The sequence below is a fragment of the Caretta caretta genome, chromosome 2 (assembly GCF_965140235.1).
Source record: "Caretta caretta isolate rCarCar2 chromosome 2, rCarCar1.hap1, whole genome shotgun sequence".
NCBI lineage: Eukaryota > Metazoa > Chordata > Testudines > Cheloniidae > Caretta > Caretta caretta.
The window spans coordinates 12,041,443-12,060,942 of record NC_134207.1 but is presented as its reverse complement, the minus strand read 5'-3'; the positions used below and the strand labels follow the sequence as shown (position 1 = coordinate 12,060,942).

Here is a 19,500-nt window from a genome sequence, read left to right as displayed (position 1 = left end):
TGTTTGACCCAACAACATCCCTTCAAAGGACACATGCTGGTGAGAAATAAAGTCTGAGTTATTTTGACCACTGTGAACCATGGACATATAATAAATTATCTGGAGTGCAAATGCATATGGTTACTTCCAGCACACTGCTATGTGCCAGAGATCCACCTTTCTGCAGCCACTCTCTCACTGCCTTTTCTCTCATGCCCTACCAGGCCTATGGTGGCAAATATGTGGTTACAGTTTTTTGATCTGTAGGTCAACTCAAGGTTCCTCCACCATTCTGTGCCTGTTGGACTGAATGGAGCCTTTGAGGGCAGTGGAGAGCTGTTCCACTCGGGGGAAGTGACCATTCTGAATGCCCCTTGGAGTCCTCAGCAAGTCCTCTGCCTAGTTCCTTTCATGGGATATTCTCCTGTGCATGTTGGTCCCATTCCACAAGCTAGTGTACAAAGTGCAATTCTAACAGCCCCTCGCTGTTAGATAAACCCACTCAGATTTTCACAGTGTTGAGTTACCAATGTGAACACAGTTATTACTGGTTTGTTGTAGATTATTGAGGATCTGATTCTTCCACTCTTTCTCCTGCTGAGTACTTGCACTGAGTCCAAAGCTTTTGACACGGTCTTCCACAGTATTCTTGTCAGCAAGTTAAAGAAGTATGGGCTGGATGAATGCACTATAAGGTGGGTAGAAAGTTGACTAGATTGTCGGGCTCAACGGGTAGTGATCAATGGCTCCATGTCTAGATGGCAGCCGGTATCAAGTGAAGTGCCTCAAGGCTCGGTCCTGCGGCCGGTTTTGTTCAATATCTTCATAAGTGATCTGGAGGATGGTGTGGATTGCACTCTCAGCAAATTTGCGGATGATACTAAACTAGGAGGAGTGGTAGATACGGTGGCAGGTAGGGATAGGATACAGAAAGACCTAGACAAATTGGAGGATTGGGCCAAAAGAAATCTGATGAGGTTCAACAAGGATAAGTGCAGGGTCCTGCACTTAGGACGGAAGAATCCAATGCACCGCTACAGACTAGGGACCGAATGGCTAGGCAGCAGTTCTGCGGAAAAGAACCTAGGGGCGACAGTGGATGAGAAGCTGGATATGAGTCAACAGTGTGCCCTTGTTGCCAAGGAGGCCAATGGCATTTTGGGATGTATAAGTAGGGGCATAGCCAGCAGATCGAGGGACGTGATCATTCCTCTCTATTCGACATTGGTGAGGTCTCATCTGGAGTACTGTGTCCAGTTTTGGGCCCCACACTACAAGAAGGATGTGGAGAAATTGGAGAGAGTCCAGCGAAGGGCAACAAAAATGATTAGGGGTCTGGAACACATGACTTATAAGGAGAGTCTGAGGGAACTGGGATTGTTTAGTCTGCGGAAGAGAAGAATGAGGGGGGATTTGATAGCTGCTTTCAACTACCTGAGAGGTGGTTCCAAAGAAGATGGATCTAGACAATTCTCAGTCGTAGAAGATGACAGGACAAGGAGTAATGGTCTCAAGTTGCAGTGGGGGAGGTTTAGGTTGGATATTAGGAAAAACTTTTTCACTAGGAGGGTGGTGAAACACTGGAATACGTTACCTAGGGAGGTGGTAGAATCTCCTTCCTTAGAAGTTTTTAAGGTCAGGCTTGACAAAGCCCTGGCTGGGATGATTTAATTGGGGATTGGTCCTGCTTTGAGCAGGGGGTTGGACTAGATGACCTCCTGAGGTCCCTTCCAACCTTGATATTCTATGATTCTATGATTCAAAGTGACTAGGGGTGGGAGTTAATAGCACTCAGCGTGAGTGAGCGCAGCAGACACAGATACAAAGCAAGTGGGTGCGTGAGAGAAGGACGGAGGCATGAGAACAAAAAACTGCCAATTCGTTTTGTAACTGCGGCTTAGGTCACTGGCAACCTGAAAATAATGATCAGCCATGTGCATCAGCCAACAAAGGGCAAGCCTCTTGGAAATTTGTTATATTCTGTCAACCCTCCTTCTTTCTCCAAAATCTGGGGTGTTATTTGCACATTCCTGACAGTCTTTAATAGCACTGTGTCTCAGACCTTTTCTACTACAGGGTACTAAAATTGTACCTTTTAAGTAGACCAATGCAGATTAACTTGTACCCCACTAGTGTTGGCGAAGTTTTACGAGTATAGAGAAGCCTTCTAGCTCTATAGCTATTGGGAAATAAGCTATACCAGTTGTAGTAGAAAGAGAGCCTGAGACATAAGCTCTGGTATCAGAGGCCTGGTATGAGACAGAATCTGGCAAGAACAGGGCTAATATTGCATAAATACACATTTCTAGGAAATGCTAGTCACAGAGTGCTCACGCAAACACATCCTGATATCAAATGGTATCAAAACATCCCGATATCAAGGATGGTACAAAAACATTCCCCAAGGATAACAGGAACACACTGACCCCTCCTGAAAGATAAAGTCAGCATGACAGTACGTAATAGAGATGTTTTGATCGAACCAATATGTACAAGATGATGGGTGATAACTAGTGACGTCAAGGGGCAGTAACTAACTATGTCAGAGGCAATGCGTAACTTGTTTGTATGAGGGTATAAAGATGTATCTCAGAGGGAGTGTCTTTGGCCAGCCTAGGGAGCAATGGAAGGTCCTGCCACTGTCTAAGCTACATCCATTGTCACAAGCATACGTGTCTTAGTAGCCTCGTAGAGTCTGCCAGGTGCTACTGCCATGATTCATCGGCAATAAACCTGGACACGTGCCTTCGCTACAAACTGAGCTGTGGATTTATTGGAGTTTAACTGAGGTCTGCTATCTCTGCTACCTGCGCAGAGCTGGGACAGCACACTGAATGAACACACACCCAGCCGACATCTGACCCCATTGGTGACCGCGACGGCTGATCTGGTAAGTAAGTGAGCTGTCCTCTGTAGGAATCGCAATCTAGCGTGACACCTTTATACTGATATAGCTGCATCCACACTATGGGCTGTAGTGATTTCACTATTTCGACAGGGAAATTATACCCTTCATTGAAATAGTTAAATCAGTACAAAGCCTGTGCAAATAGAGCAGGTGTCCAGGCCCTATTTAAACAAAGCAGCCATCCTGCTGAACATCTGAGACAGTTATGAAATAAAAATGTCAACTCACCCTTTGACCTTGTAAACCAGGAACTCCAGCCTTGCCTTCCAAACCGGCTGGACCCTTTCAAAGAGAAACCGTTTATAGAGAATGTACTACCTAAGACAAAATTCTGACGAGTATAGGCAATTTCACTCAGTTCTGCACTATTGCTGTGGAGCGTCTGTATCTGGCTGCCTTTTATCTGATAAGCATGTTCTTTCGTGAACGCTTAGGACGATAGAACAGCAGAGAGAAGGTGAGTCAATGTGCTGATTAAATAAGGGGAGCCCAAAACCATACTTAGGTATATATTTTAAATCAGCTTTGCCTCGCTTACTTAGTAATACATCTTCATAATGTTGACAACTTTCCAAAGCATGATGCAATAGTCACAGCAAGACAGGACAGTTTGCAGCTTCAGGAGTGGGAACAAACAGACTGTGTGAAAATGAAGTAACAATCAGGGTGTGATAAGCGCTGGCTTCTACAACTAGATCATAAGAGACAGCTAAGGAAAAGAGGCTACAATTAAGCCAAATGGAGAGAATGTTCAGATGTCTAGATTTCCATAGGAAAATTCTCCCCCCCAACCCCTCCCACAATTATTAATCATTTGTAATGTTCTTGACCTGGAGGTTTTTCTGGCAATTTCGCTCCTTTCTGTAGCAATCTTAATCTGAGGTTCATGACATTGCTGTCTAGGAGTTAACACAAGGTTCCTGTTTGGGAACCACCCTGAGAGGTGCTGAGTGCCAACAGCTTCCCAGGAAATCAACAGGTGTTGAAAGCAGTCAGCACCTTGCAAGATGGGACCCCATAGGTGAAGCTCACCCCTGTGCAGACGGCCAGCCCAAGTCCTCTGCACCACCCTCAGGGATTAAGTGGTACCTGGCTTTGAGCAGTTCCTCCGCAAAGGGTGAATTCCTCTTGCCAATGCAGAAGACATAAGGACACGTACACCACTTAAGCTCTTCAGACAAGACCAGAGTAGCACACAAGGTTGTGGGTGGGTCCCCTGTGCTAGAGTGAATTTCAGCCTATATGAACCAATATTGCAGTAAAAGAAACTACTTACTGGTACCCCTGGAACTCCAGGTGGGCCTTGTGGTCCTCGTGGGCCTGGGGCTCCCTAAGAAAATAAATAAACAAACCCGTCAGTGTTCAAGTAATTGATTTCCTCTTTGAGATAATGAATTCAAGGGCAGTTGCTGATATATTTGCCACATCTCTTTGAACAGCCCTTCAGGCACCCATATGTAGGGCACCCCTATGCACAATTTGAGCCTCCCTTCTTCCCTAACATGAGATGCAATGCAGAGACCCTGTACCCCGTCCACCCCTATGCAGAAGGCTGGCACAAAGCTTATGTACCATAATTTCCACTTGAGTCCTAGGTGGAAGGTACAAGTGGGCTGTAAGTGGTGAATGAGTTTGTGCTGGCCCTCTGCATGGGGCGTGAATTGGGGTACAGGGCTGAGCTACCCAAGGCACCTATGAGGGGAATGCTTATGCCACAGGACCATCCTGGCCACATCCCCAGTCCCTCCAGGAACACCCCATGCAATGGGGCTCTTGGAAGGGAGTGGGGGGTTATGTCAGAGTCAGCTCTCATAGAGGGCCTCCTGCACCAGGGGTATTCTCCTGGGCCTTGTGTGGCCCCTTTGCACTAGCCTAGCCATAAACTGGGCCCTTAGAGTACAAAATACATATTTAAAAAACAAATTGCAATAAGAGGCACAAACAAATGGCTTCCTGTCGGTGTCTGTGTGTCCATTGTCAGTGACACTATCAAGATAAAAATCAAACCCTGTTTAAAATCCCTTTCCACACCTTTTATTGTATTGAAAGCAGAAAGAAGTTAGACAGAGGAACTGACTCTTCGCCATTTGCCCTGTTTATGTTCTCTGTCAGACTCAGCTGGTGTCATGGGAGTAGTCTGGCCAGCTTCACTTCCATGTCATAAAAATATTTCTAGTCACATTAGACTTTGCAACATGCTTTGAAAACAAAAACTGATGCGGGTAGCTGAGTTACCTGACAGCGCCCCTTCAATTGTTTAGAAAAAAAAAGAGAGAGACTATTATTACTTCTTACATTTAGTACAATAGAGATATTGAACTGTTCTTACTTGCTCTCCTTTCAGACCTTCCGTTTGTACCTGGAATTAAGATGCCAGAGATGTAAACCAGAGCGCACAGGAGGAAGACACATCTAGAAAGCTTCAGGCATACAGTAGTTCTCTATTTTGCACATCTAACCCCACTAGCTGTTCCCTCCCCCATGATGCCTGCTAACCTTCACCGCTTACTTCAACTCGGTTCCAGCCCAGCCTCCCTTCCTCATATATCCTTGAACTATGCTGTGCTGTCTTTGTAGAGAGCTTGATCTCTTGGTTCTCTGTGCTGTGGTTAGCATCTTTTGTGTTGCTATACAATAACAAGAACAATAATACTTGTCAAGTATCAGAAGGGTAGCCGTGTTAGTCTGGATCTGTAAAAGCGGCGAAGAGTCCTGTGGCACCTTATAGACTAACACAGGGGTCTCCAAAGTGGGGGGTGCACGCACCCCAGGGGGTGCGCAAGACCATCCATGGGGGTGCGCAGCAGGAGGAGCGCCGCTATCAATGCAGCAGCAGTGCTCCTGGACATTTGATTCTTTGGCGGCACGCCGGCGGCCGCTCGGCTCTCCCCGCTCCGTCTTTGGCGGCACGCCGGCGGCCGCTCGGCTCTCCCCGCTCCATCACCAGCGGCACTCTGGCGGCCGCCCGGCTCTCCCCGCTCCATCTTCGGCAGCCCGCCGGCGGCTGCTCAGCTCTCCCTGCTCCGTCTTTGGCGGCACGCCGGCGGCTGCTCGGCTCTCCCCGCTCCGTCTCCGGCAGCAAGCCGGCGGCTGCTCGGCTCTCCCCGCTCCATCACCGGCGGCACTCTGGCGGCCGCCCGGCTCTCCCCGCTCCATCTTCGGCAGCCCGCCGGCGGCCGCTCAGCTCTCCCCGCTCCATCTTCGGCAGCCCGCCGGCGGCCGCTCAGCTCTCCCTGCTCCGTCTCCGGCGGCAAGCCGGCGGCCACTCGGCTCTCCCCGCTCCATCACCGGCGGCACTCTGGCGGCCGCCCGGCTCTCCCCGCTCCATCTTCGGCAGCCCGCCGGCGGCCGCTCAGCTCTCCCCGCTCCGTCTTTGGCGGCACGCCGGCGGCCGCTCGGCTCTCCCTGCTCCGTCTCCGGCGGCAAGCCGGCGGCCGCTCGGCTCTCCCCGCTCCATCACCGGCGGCACTCTGGCGGCCGCCCGGCTCTCCCCGCTCCATTTTCGGCAGCCCGCCGGCGGCCGCTCGGCTCCCCCCGCTCCATCTTCGGCAGCATGCCAGCGGCCTCTTGGCTCTCCCCGCTCCGTCTTCAGCACATGCCGGCAGTCGCTCAGCTCTCCCCGCTCCATCTTTGGCGGCAGGCCGGCGGCCGCTCGGCTCTCCCCGCTCCGTCTTCAGCGGCACGCTGGTGGCAGCTCAGTTCTCCCCGCTCCTTCTTCGGCAGCACACTGGTGGCAGCTCGGCTCTCCCCGCTCCGTCTTCGGCACATGCTGGCAGCCGCTTGGCTCTCCCTGCTCCGTCTTCGGCACATGCTGGCAGCCGCTCAGCTCTCCCCGCTCCGTCTTCGGCGGCACACCAGTGGCCGCTCGGCTCTCCCCGCTCCGTCTTCGGCGGCACACCAGTGGCCGCTCGGCTCTCCCCGCTCCGTCTTTGACGGCACACTGGTGGCAGCTCAGTTCTCCCCGCTCCTTCTTCAGCGGCACGCCAGCAGCCGCTCGGCTCTCCCTGCTCCGTATTTGGCGGTACGCCAGCGGCACTTCGTCTTCTTTTTTTTTTCCTTCCCCAGAGCTGGCCCTGAGGGTGCGCGATTCAAAAAGTTTGGAGACCCCTGAACTAACAGACATATTGGAGTATAAGCTTTCGTGGGTGAATACCCACTTCGTCGGATGCATGTAGTGGAAATTTCCAGAGGCAGGTATAAATATGCAAGCCAGAATGAGGCTAGGGATAAGGAGGTTAGTCCAATCAGGGAGGATGAGGGCCTCTTCTAGCAGGTGAGGTTTGAACACCAAGGGAGGAGAAACTGCTTGTGTATGATGTACATAGCAGAGGGGCATTGCTGGCACATGATGGTACATCGGCCAAACTGGACAGTCCCTACGTAAAAGGATAAATGGACACAAATCTGATATTAGGAATGGCAATGTACAAAAAGCTGTAGGAGAACACTTCAACCTTCCTGGACACACAATAGCAGATTTAAAAGTAGCCATCCTGCAGCACAAAAACTTCAGCACCAGACTTCAAAAAGAAACTGCTGAGCTTCAGTTCATTTGCATATTTGACACTATCAGCTCGGGATTAAACAGACTGTGAATGGCTCGCCAACTACACAAGCAGTTTCTCCTCCCTTGGTGTTCACACCGCACCTGCTAGAAGAGGGCCTCATCCTCCCTGATTGAACTAACCTCCTTATCCCTAGCCTCATTCTGGCTTGCATATTTACACATGCCTCTGGAAATTTCCACTACATGCATCCGACAAAGTGGGTATTCACCCATGAAAGCTTATGCTTCAATACGTCTGTTAGTCTATAAGGTGCCACAAGACTCTTTGCCAATAATACCTGTGTTATCTTTATAAATGAGTTTGTCAGCTCCTTGGATCTTGTCTTATTTTCTACCTGTAAAGCACCATAAACACCTGTGGTACTATATAAAAAATGGGCCAAATTCAGGGATGACGTGTAAGTTAGATCCCTTTATACTAACTTAGGCCCTGATCCTGTACACACATAATCATGTGCTTAACTTGAAGCACACAAGTTGTCCCACTGAAGTCAGTGGGAGACTTACCACCACGATTCAAATTAACCATGTGCGTGTTTGTATGATCGGGGCCTTAGATTCCCTTATGCTCAAGCAGGCTCCCTTTTACTCTGTCAGCTCCCACAGAGCCACTTATACCCATTCCATCCACGTTCAAGGATGTTTAAGTTGGTGTAACCTACATACATGCTGAAGACTGGAAGAAAGTGTAAGTTCAAACAGTCCTCACATCTTCGTACACCTTCCTCCAGCTCCTCCGTTACCCATCACCTCTGAATTTGGCCAACTATGTCTGGCTTTATCTGCAGTCTCCAACAGCGAGGTTAGGCTTCTGCTGTAACAACATGGTGCTATTGGATGGAATGTTGCACAAAGAACCTAGAGACCTCTGGGTGTCCACGTGCATGTAAGCAGCAAGGGTCGTTACATGGCATCATTGGCCTAGGCTCCTTTTGAATGGATGTGTGCACAATTCTAAACAAATAAATACATCCCTGTGAAATTGTCAATGACAGTTCTTTATCCTTTCACCCTGCCTTCCTCCGGTCTTGTATAATTTTCTACTTGCTTCAGGACAAGAAACCATTCACTTTCCACTGCTAAACACCTTAAGTCGGCAGCCCTACATATTAATGCTCAAAAATTCCTTCCTCACACACCTCTCACTCTGCGGCCAGAGCTACTGCTGCATCTCTAATATGTCCCATCGACGTCTTGGGTCAGTTCCCAACCTCTGACCCAAGCAGTCTTCTTGAAAGCTTTCAGTCTGGCTTCCACTCCTTTCACAGTAATGCAGTTGCCTATTTACCTCTATGTATTAGGGTTGTTGGTATTCTCTTGTCTGTCTCTAGCTCCAGGTCCTTCCTCGTCACAGTGCCATATTGATATTGCTGACCATGACTTCAAATCCTAGCTCATTCCATCAGGAGTCCTGTGCATCTCACTCCACTATCTTCTGATTCTACTGATTTAATCACTCCCCTTTTTTGCGACTGACCATGAATACTCTCCAATCACTAGACCTCTCAGCTATGGGGCCCCGGCAGAGCTCAGTCCTTGATCCCTTCTCTTCTCTAGGATGTCCCTTGTGGCAATCTCTTTGCTGAATTCAGCTATAGATGACACCTCTATGTGGCCGATATTAAACCCTGATTCCCCCATCAGTGACACCAGAGCAAATGAAAAATGACTCCATTGAAGTCACTGGAGTTTCACGGGTGTAAATTTGGAGTGAGAGGAAAATCAAAATCTCTATCCTCTTCACTGTAGCTACCCTTTCATTGTGGTCTTCAGCTCCTACCTCCACTGTGACTTCTTTCACAAAGCTGATACCCTGCTACGTGGTAAGAAGAATGGTGCCCATCCCAAGTCTGTCTTCTCCAGCTCTTCTCTCAAATCTCACACTGGGCCCCTGATGTCAGAGACTGAGCTGTTCCACTTGACTCTGAACTCTTGTCTGCCTTCTAATCTCCCAGGCCCATCTTCTTCCCTACAAGACCAACTCCATTAGATACTCTCTCAGCCACTCCTCTGAAAATTGTTTATTACTGCCAGCTCTCCCTGACTCCTGGGTATTTCGGTTCTCCCCTTTATGGTCTCCCCAAATCCTACCTCTTCGTAATTCAAAGTCTCCCAAATATTGCAGTTAATCTCCTTACTGGGATCCTAGAATCCATGAAATCCTGCTCTTGGGAATCTTCACTGGCTTAAGCTTCCTGTCCATTTGAAAATCCCACACAAAATCCATCCCTAAATTTACAAAATCCTCCCAGCCCATCCCTGTCTTCCTCCCTTTTGTTTCTCATGCATTATAGTTCATATCGCATGTTAATGCTAAAGCAACATCTTACTGCAGAGCCTGGTAATCCTGGAAGCCCTGCTTCACCCTGCGTGGAAAGGGAAAAGACAGACAAGCAATGAAATAGAAATAAGCCCCCAAACTTCTTTTCAACAGCAGCCTCTTGTCCTTATGGTCTGTCTGCTTCATGCTCCGCCTGTGCCCGTGAACCTTCCCAGACAGAGGAGATTTGAATATACAGTCCAAATCAATGAAAAGTTTCCCCATTTTGTAGAGGTGTCATGAAGGGCCTGATTCACTGCTGTGAATTTACCACTCCAGTTTTACCCCAGTGTAACACTGTTTCTTTCAATGCAGTTATACCGGCATAAAACTGGAGTAATGCAGTTGTGAATTGGGTCCATAAGTCCTAATTTGGCCTGTAGACCCCTTATTACTGGTGTTTATATGCCAGATGGAAAGAACCCAGCTTGACTCTCACATCCGAGACAGAGTCAGCAGGGCTGGAATTTAGAATATATATATATATGCACACACACACATACATGTTTCTTGTAAAAAGAAGCACACTTGACACAAATCTTTGCAGAGTCAAACATGGAAGCCAACAATGGCATTTTCACGCAGTCACTTTACAGAACAGACACACGCTTTACGTTTTTTCAGGACTCTTCGATGATCCCACCCGTCCTGGTGACTAGCTGCCTTCTAATTTATCAGTTTGTGCCAAAACCACTGTCTCTGATAGTGCCTCATATTTATGACGTTATAAGAGCAGGCCTTGGAGATATGTCACCCCAACACCCATTCAGGAACAAGCTAATGCAAAAATATCATTTAGCTTCTCTGCAGTGTCCTTATGGTCATTAATTGCTCCCTTCACTCCCTGGTAGACCTATGACGTCTTTTACACACTTTCTGTTTCAGAGGTACTCCATTCATTTTGTATATGTCTTTATGCAGACTCTACAGCATAGCTGGGATTTTCCAAAGTGCCGAGGGAGATAGATGCCCCCCTCCAATTAAAAATCACCAGGAGAAGAGCATGCAACACCCTTAGGTGCTTTTGAAAACCCACCCTGTATCTTTGGAATTATAGTGGAAACATAATGGGAAACAGAGTGGTTTGATTCTGGTATCTGCATTCTTGGATACTCAGCAGAGTATCATTTAGCCACTTTGTGGGGAAAAAAAACCTTTTTATCTTTAATGCCAGAGGACGATGTAGGAAACAACAAAAACATGACAGACTGAAAGCAGGGAGTCACAAGGCTGCCCTGGAAAGTCTAATAACTAGTTTTAAAATGACAAGGTAAAACTTTCCACTAAAAATATCTGAGAGCAGGGAATAATTATCAAGGAGGGGAAGCTCCCATTTGCTTGTCATTTTTTTTAAGTGTCTTCCAGTATACAGATTGAGTCAGAAAGTGAATGCTCTAAACTCTAAACTCTGTTCCATTGTAGGCTTTCTTGTGTCTTTTCCAAGTGGTTTAAATCCAGTGTTGAAGGAGTTAGAAGAGGCTTGATTCATACCCATTTCACATTGGTAACAGCACTGATTCAATGGACTGAGGTCTGATTTATACAAGTGTAAGTAAGAGAAGCATCAGATCCACAATACATAAATAGAAACACATGCACTGCATCACCTTTTTATCTGGGAAGTATACTTTCCCCTACATCGTATTCACTGCTACCATTAATTTAACTCCCAGCTCAGGGAGTAGGCACACTGGACTGGATTCTCCACTCCCTTGCACTTTGCGAAGTCATTTACATCTGTGCAAAACGTGCAAACTGGTGTCATTTTACACCCGCACTGCACAAGCTGTAAGTGAATCCAGAAGATGGGAAGCTGCACAGAATCTGACCCTGGTAGGTCAGTATGAGGAAGCTTGTATTGGTGTTATCTGTGCCTCACTGGATCTGTGGATGAAAGTCTGCAGTCTCCAAGGCTGAGAGTTCAAAACCTCTCATGAGCAATAATCTTCACTCTTAAGAAATTGACACTATCGGTACTACAAAGTAAAGTCATAGGAAACACTAGCACAAGGAAACAGGGAGCGTCCTTCTAGGGGAAAAAAACAGGAATGAAAGGCCACTGTGCTTAGCAGGACATCTTCACCGACAGTCTGAATTTTCCTCTAGCAGAGCAACAGAGAAGGAGCATTCATGGTTTTGAGCCAGTTCCTGTCGACTTTTGGCTCAAATGCCTGCTGCATCTCGTGGATGTCAAGAGAAAAGATGTTAATTTTTCCAATTAACACAGGAAGGCAGGACAGAAATGATCCGCCGACAAGCTAACAACAGCATGATTTTCGGCAGCACTTGTTAAACTGGTTGGATGATTTGCTGTTGACGGGCTTGTGAACCACAAGATTATGCTATCAAACAAGTGTTTGGCATTGTTTCGGGAAGCAAAACTATGCAGGCTGTGAATCAGAACAAAGGAGGGCATGCCCAAGGAAACCTGAATATTGTACCTAAGCTATATGGAAAATTGTTCCCTATGAGGCTTTGGGAGATCTTCCCTAACATTTCTCTGACAGATAATGTTTCTTTTAGGGACAAATTCAAAATTTTGATAGCATTAACATATACTTACAAATGGAGGAAGGCGGTTGGGGTGTGGGAGGGGTCTCAGGGCTGGGGGTTGGGCGCATGTTGGGGTGCAGGCTCTGGGAGGGAGTTTCGGCAAAGGAGGGAACTTGGTGCAGGGGGTTGGTGCATGGGAAGGGATTTGGGGTGGTGGATCCAGGCAGTGCACGCCTCGGGCAGCTCTATGCAAGCAACAACATGTCTCTGCTGCTCCTAGGCAGAGGCGTGGCCAGGCGTCTCTGCACACTGCCTCGGCCCATGGGTACTGCAGAGCCAGCGCTCAGGGCGGGACAGGGCCAGTGCATGGAGCCCCCATGGCCATTCCTCTGCCTAGGAGCAGCAGGGCCATGTTGCTGCTTGCAGGGAGCCACCCGAGGTGAGCACCGCCTGGATCCAACACCCTGAAATGCCAGTTTCTAGAGCTTTCCACTTGGTAAAGTGCTGGATAACACAGCTTTTATTGTAGTAACCACAGACAGTACCTCCCATCATTCATGCTGCCCCAAATACACACATCCCTCCACCACTCAAAGCCTCACCCAGCAACTTAGCTAACCAAAGAACTTGTTGAGCTCACCATTTCCAGGAAATCCCAGGAACACATACATGGACTTGATTCTGTTTTCACTTGGGATCAGATCCTGCTCCCACTGAGGCCTATTGGCTTCCAGGAGAACAGGAATTTACACCAAATTTTCAAGTAGTGTTAACTCTGTTTACTTCAGCGGAGTTACTCGGGATCTATCCTAGTGAGAGAGCAATATCAAGCCCCAGGGCTCCATCTATCAATTCTCCGAGTGATTCTAGATGCACCTGAGACCCATGGGAATAACTAGCAGTACTGTAATTTCTAGGAGAGTTTATTCAAAATGAAATGACTTTGCCTTTCAAAGTGTTCCTTGGGCACTTTCCCCAGCTCACCTTTTCTCCTTTGAGTCCGCTGGCACCTGGTGGGCCTGTGCTGCCCTTAATGCCCTGAAAATAGAACAACAACATAGTATGGTTGGCAATGCAGAGGAGACACAGAGCCTTTGACCGAGCCCTTAGCACTGGACTAATTTTGCCAGGGCATGGCCTGTAGCTGTCTAGTGACTCGGGATAGATCTACACTGCAATCAATGACCCCTGGGCACAGCCGCAGCTGGCCCGAGCTTGAATGTCTACACTGCCATTTTTAGTCTCACAGCCCGAGCCCTGTGAGCCTGAGTCAATTGACCTGGGCTCTGAGACTCGGGGCAGTGTAGACATCCCCTCAAGGTCCTAGTGACTCAGCCAAGACTAATGCAATACAGAGAAACTTAAAAAAAAAAAAAAAAAGCCCTGTTAATCTGAATAAAACCAAAGGAGGTGACTTTGTGCAGACAAAGGCTTTAGTTAAATGTCCTCTGACAGGAGAATGGAGCAGATCATCAATCTGCATTGTCTGGCATCCAGTTTCTGGGACAAAATACCCACCCCTATGGGAATTCAGCCTGCAGCCCAGGAGCAATGATAAGGTACCACGAGTGTGTTTAACTAATGGAATTAGCGGGCCCCTACTGCACTGGACTAGGAAGGAGGAGGTTGGCAGGAACAGGTACAAGAGGAAGGGCTCCTTCTGTTCTGCTTTGTGGAGAGGGGAAAGAGGGGGAGGCTGGAGCAGTGGATTTGTAAGCCATTTCCCTCTGCCCTGCAGACATGGGGGCTGCTGTAGTCATGATGAGGCAGCAGCAGCTGCTTCCGCAGTTAGGCTGCTCTGGGGGAAAAGGGGAGGGTTTCCTGATTCTAGTCCTGACCAGCCCACATGCCCAGCCTATGCATGGAGATAAGGATTTGCCTCTCTGCTGGCAGCCCAGACCCAAAGCAGGTGGAGAAGCCCCAGAATGCAACAATTCTGCAAAGGTATCACAGAGAGAAATCTCTCCCCAGGAAAAGCTAATGATCAGCTTCTGCCCTACTATGCCATCGCAATTTCTCAGTCCAACCAGTGTAGCCAGAAATCTTAACTAGTTCTGTAAATAATTTAATGGATACAGCAGACACAGTACATTAGGATCCCAGTGAGGCGTCGTGTCCTCTCTTCTAACGATACTGGCTAAATAGCAACTAAATACAAATAAAAAACACCATAGCCCAGGTTAAAAACTGACTGAGGTAATGATCTGAGCTCTCAAGGGGTAGCAGAACAGAGCTGTGGCCTTGGAACCATATTATTCCATGCAGTGGGAAGAGTAAAGTCAACCATGGTTAAGTCTGCTGATGGCCCCATAACTGGAATGGAAGTACAAACACAGGCTGACAGAACCAAATTGCTAAGTAACCTGGAGAGTTTAGGTGTAGGGGATTCAGGGAAGTCATTCATAGAATCATAGAATATCAGGGTTGGAAGGGACCTCAGGAGGTCATCTCGTCCAACCCCCTGTTCAAAGCAGGGCCAATCCCCAACTAAATCATCCCAGCCAGGTCTTTGTCAAGCCGGGCCCTAAAAACCTCTAAGGAAGGAGATTCCACCACCTCCCTAGGTAACCCATTCCAGTGCTTCACCACCCTCCTACTGAAATAGTGTTTCCTGCATTAACCTGTAGACAATATGTCAAGAGCACAGATGCCCGCACAGTGGGGGAAAGCTCCCTAGTCTATCTTCTCAGTTCTCCAGTGTTCTAAATTCTGTCTGCATTGTCTCTGCAACACTGAACAGTGCATTGAGACAGAATGTTTCACTAACGAATTAATGCATGTTCAGATCAGATACATTTTCAGTTTATGCATCGCACAACTCCAGAACTTTGGGCCCTGTGCAGTCATTAATATAAATACATCCAAAGCTCATTCGATGAAACAGGCTTGACTACACCAGCCTCCCACTGCATACAGCCACAGTGGCAGCACAGAGCACCAGGAGGCACGCTACCTTGAGAGGCAAAATGCTTTATGAAGCTCCTGGGCACATGGAGGTTGGCTTGCTTGCACTGCAGTGATTTGCACCCACTATTTTCAAGGCCCAGCTCTGTCACTAACCTTGGGCATGTCATAGAACCTTAGGACTGGAAGGGACCTTGAGTGGTCATCTAGGCCTGTCCCTTCACCTCTGTGTGGCTCTGTTTCATCTCCCATCCTTTATGTGTCTTGTCTATGTAAACCATACGCTTTTTGGGGGGTAGGCCCTACCCCTCACTGTATGCACAGGGCCTTGCAGAAGGGAATCCCAATCTCACTGGGCTCCTGTGAAGGGCTGTTCACTCTACATCTCACCTGCAGGGGTTAAGGTAGCTTGGAAGGGGCTAATTAACCTAGTAGGCTGCACTTGCGGGGGAGAATTAGGCTGGATAAAGGAAGATGGAACTCAGTTGGGCTGGTGTAGGCTGGGCTGGTATAAAGCTGGGAAGCGGAGACCAGAAGAGGCTGCAGGGGAAGTAGGCTGCAGTCGTTCCCTGGGAGTTGGGAGTTGGAGCTGGAGCTCATGGGTGGGCCAGAACACCGAGAAAGAGACGGGAAGTAGGAGGGAGCGCAGGGAAATCGCAACGAGGTCTGGGAGTAAGCAGACGGTGGCTACTGGACAGACAGTGCCTGTGCTGGGACCTGGAGTAGAGGGCAGGCCCAGATTCCCCTACCTGCCACTGTGAATGTGGCACAGCCTGAGATTAGAGGACAGCCTGGAAAGGCAGCTGGCCAGTTGGTCTGGAGAGAACTTACTACCCTGGAAGTGGAAACACATACAGAGACCTGGCCGCAGGGCCAAGTCACACAGAGGGCGCGTGCTGAGTCCCAGAGAGTGAAAGAGGCCACAACAAGAGTGAAATGCAAGAAGGGGGTGTCAGAACCTGGATGGAGCAAATCCCCAGAGCAGCCCGGAGGAGGTGCCCTACCAGTGAGTGTACCCTGTTACAGACCCACAAATGCTATTTTAGTACAAATATTTGAAGTAATTAGTGCCTATCTAATTAGCAGCAACTGGATGTTCTGTTAGCAGTCAATGGAAGGAAAAAGATCCTCTCCAAGGCTACCATCTTGGTTAACCATGTTTGGAAGCTTTGGTGATGGAAAAAACTCACGTCTGACAACCAAAACCAGAAAATGTAACCCTATTGTGAAACATGGTTCCCTTTCTTTGAAAACCATAACTCCAGCAGTCAGGGCACCCCACTATGATTTGTAAATTATTAAAATGTAGCAATTTTTCTCCCCTAGCACATTTAGTGAATTTCCATATTTGTTGTACACAACTTGCATTGTTACTTAAAGCTCAAAATCAAAACAATTAACACACAAACAAAAATCTATTGACATAACAGCCCCGGTGTTACCTCTGGAACTGATCTAGCTGCAGGCAGAGTACTGAACTTTAGCACAACTGGGAGACAGTGAAAAAACTTGGAGGAGTACTATTGCATGAGACGGTATATATCAGCACAGGGCACAAGGAGACCAGACTGCAAGACCAAAAGGAGACTTGATGGACAGACTCTCCATTGCCTGTCCCCTTGTGTACAGGGTGAGGGTAAACCCCTTCCATCCCGTCCAGTTTGGCCCTGTTTCATATCCACTTTGCACAGGGAGAAATGACTACACAAGGTGCAAGGCAATGGAAAAAGAAACGGCCTGAGGGTTAATTTTAATAAACACAGATGCAGGAACAAGGGAACCACGCTGCAGCATGGTGAGTACAAAATTAGCCACATAACTTACATTTGAGTTCCACCATCGAGCCTATCATTAATTCTGCAAGAGCACACATTCCCTTTGGTATCAGCTCTCTTACATCCAGTGCAAATGAGCACAGTATCTCTTCTGAAATCCCATTTTAAGAGGGCACTAAAGATTTGCTGACAGCTTTGACTCAAGTGCTAGGAAAATGTTTCAGATCCGTAAGTATCTCCACATAGCTGCTGAAGCACAGGGTGACATTAATGGTTAGTTTCCTTGTGGGAAGACGGGCCTGGAGGCTAGATGTGGGACACAAACTGCTTTGTGTGTACTAAGGCTATAAAGGCAGGTCTTGAGGGATCACACTGTCGTCTTCTGGCCTTTGAATGTTCTAATGCTTGACAGCTAGCGCTGGAAGTCAATAAAATATTTTCCTCCATAACTGTATTACCACAAAAAGCGCATCCTTTAAAAATAATCATATGGTGTTCTACTCCTCACACTAGGAGCACAGCGCTCCTGGGTTGACGAGACATTGGTCAGGGTAGAGCAAGGCTGCTTAGCATAGGGCCCAGTCCCACTAGAACTGGGTGCTCAAAAAGATCTTGATGATTTTAAGAGATACCTTCCTGCTCCTACAGTTACAATACGGCAGCTGTCTGGGATAAGTCCCATTTCAGCAGCCGGCTTCCCATTCACTGTGCATTAACGCCTAGTTTGAAGAACAGTCTCCCTCCCGAATATTCATTCCATACCTGTTTCCCTTCTGCACCTGGCTTCCCAGGGAACCCATCAAGACCTCGTTCTCCCTAGGAAAAAAGAAGAGAAAGAAAAAGATAACTTCTAGTTAAAATTGTTTATCACTCTGTTGCAAGAGACATCTCAGTCTGCACATCCTTCCGTGCCACTCACCCATGGAGCTGTGAACATAAAAAGTGATCTAAGTCTGGTATTCTGTGAAATACACTTCTGCAGAAGGGGTGGCATGTCTATAGCAAGGAGGTGAACTGAATAGTTGCCAGACAACCTAGTATATATTTTCCATTTCTGATTTCTGTAATTCTTAGATTTCCTACCACCCTTTTTTCATGAATAGGAAGAAGCATCATTGCCCAGTACTGGGGAATAAGGCCGGTCAGTCAGAACTCCTCTCTCCTGTTTCCCAAGTGCTGTTACTAGGAACGTCACATGTCTAGTTTATCACACAACGCAATCCATTTCTGAACCAAAATTTCTGTCTTAGCTGTTTTTCATGATACTGTTCCCAGTCCTGCAATCCTTATTCAGTAAAAATGCACCCTGAGGGAAATGGCAGGGATACTTGAGTAAGGACTAATTAAAGGTTTCAGGGCTGAGCCCAATAATAATACTTTGCATTTGTAATATGGCTCTTTTCATCTGAGGCTCTCAAAAGGATGGCCTTGTGGCAAAGGCAGCAGCCAGATTCAGGAGATCTGGGTTCAATTCTTGCCTCTCCCACAGACTTCCCACAAGACTTCATCACTATGTGCCTCAGTTTGTCATCTGTAAAATGGGAATAATTGTACTTCCCTCCTCCCACCCTTTGTCTGTCTTATATCTGTTTAGATTGTAAGCTCTCTGAAGCTGGGACTGTCTCTTACTATGTGTTTATTCAGCACCTGGTCCAATGGGGCCCTGATCTAAGCACCACTATAATAGAATTAATATTATTACGATTAATCATAACAGAGTTTGTTCATAAACAAATTCTATCACTAGAGGGAGCTCTTTGTAACTAAATATTATTTAGAGTTTTGCTTATAATAATAAAAAAGCTTTATGAATCTCAGTTGTGATTTATACCTCATCATATAAATGTTTGACCGAAGCTATTATCGGTAAATCTGTACTTATAGCATTAGATTTAAGTACCTGATTTGTTAGGGGGGGGGGGGGAGAGAGAGAGAGAGTGTGTGTGTGTGTGTGATTGCTTTAGCAAACTGAAAATGGATTTACAAATCAGTTAATTGATGGGGAGGTTATTTTTTAAGAATATCTATAAATCTTGCATCAGAAATGCTGTTTTGGCCTGAGAAGCTGCAGGGCTGGCATTACACTGCTTTGCACATTATGTGACATAGCAGCCTGAGGGAGGAACCGCCCAATCTTTATCTATTGTAATTATGAGCTTGCCTCAGTCCAGTTTTACACATACCACACACACACACACACCCCTCTGCCTGAATTAAACTCTTTGTATTCTGCAGTGTAGACAGTTTGAGACTTCACAACTATACAGAGTGCTGATCAACAGAGCACTGCACCCTCCCGAGCATCTTTTTCGGTGTATCTATGACATCCGCACAGGACCTCATAAGATGGATTCATTGCTAGAGGAATGAAGGGCACACACACAGAGGGCTGAATAATGATATGACGCTAGACCTGGTTTAAAATTTTCCAACTCGAATTATTTTTGTTTTGTTTTGTTTTTGTCAAAAAACAGGCTTTCAGCGGAAATGAAAATGCTCACTGTTGGTGAAATGTTTCATTTTCCAAAATGACAGATTGGGGGTGAAAGGCTGG

General features: G+C 47.3%; 1 protein-coding gene across 1 annotated transcript in view; it reads right to left on the bottom strand.

Annotated features, from left to right (window-relative positions):
• COL22A1 (collagen type XXII alpha 1 chain) overlaps positions 1-19,500 on the bottom strand; it is a 327,228-nt gene that overhangs the window by 132,826 nt on the left and 174,902 nt on the right. The window contains exons 17-22 of the mRNA XM_048837254.2: positions 17,709-17,762; positions 13,252-13,305; positions 9,785-9,820; positions 5,217-5,246; positions 4,164-4,217; positions 3,116-3,169 (exon numbers count right to left, since the gene is read on the bottom strand). Coding sequence (XP_048693211.2) covers positions 3,116-3,169; positions 4,164-4,217; positions 5,217-5,246; positions 9,785-9,820; positions 13,252-13,305; positions 17,709-17,762 — 282 coding nt within the window. The remainder of the gene's footprint in view (positions 1-3,115; positions 3,170-4,163; positions 4,218-5,216; positions 5,247-9,784; positions 9,821-13,251; positions 13,306-17,708; positions 17,763-19,500) is intronic.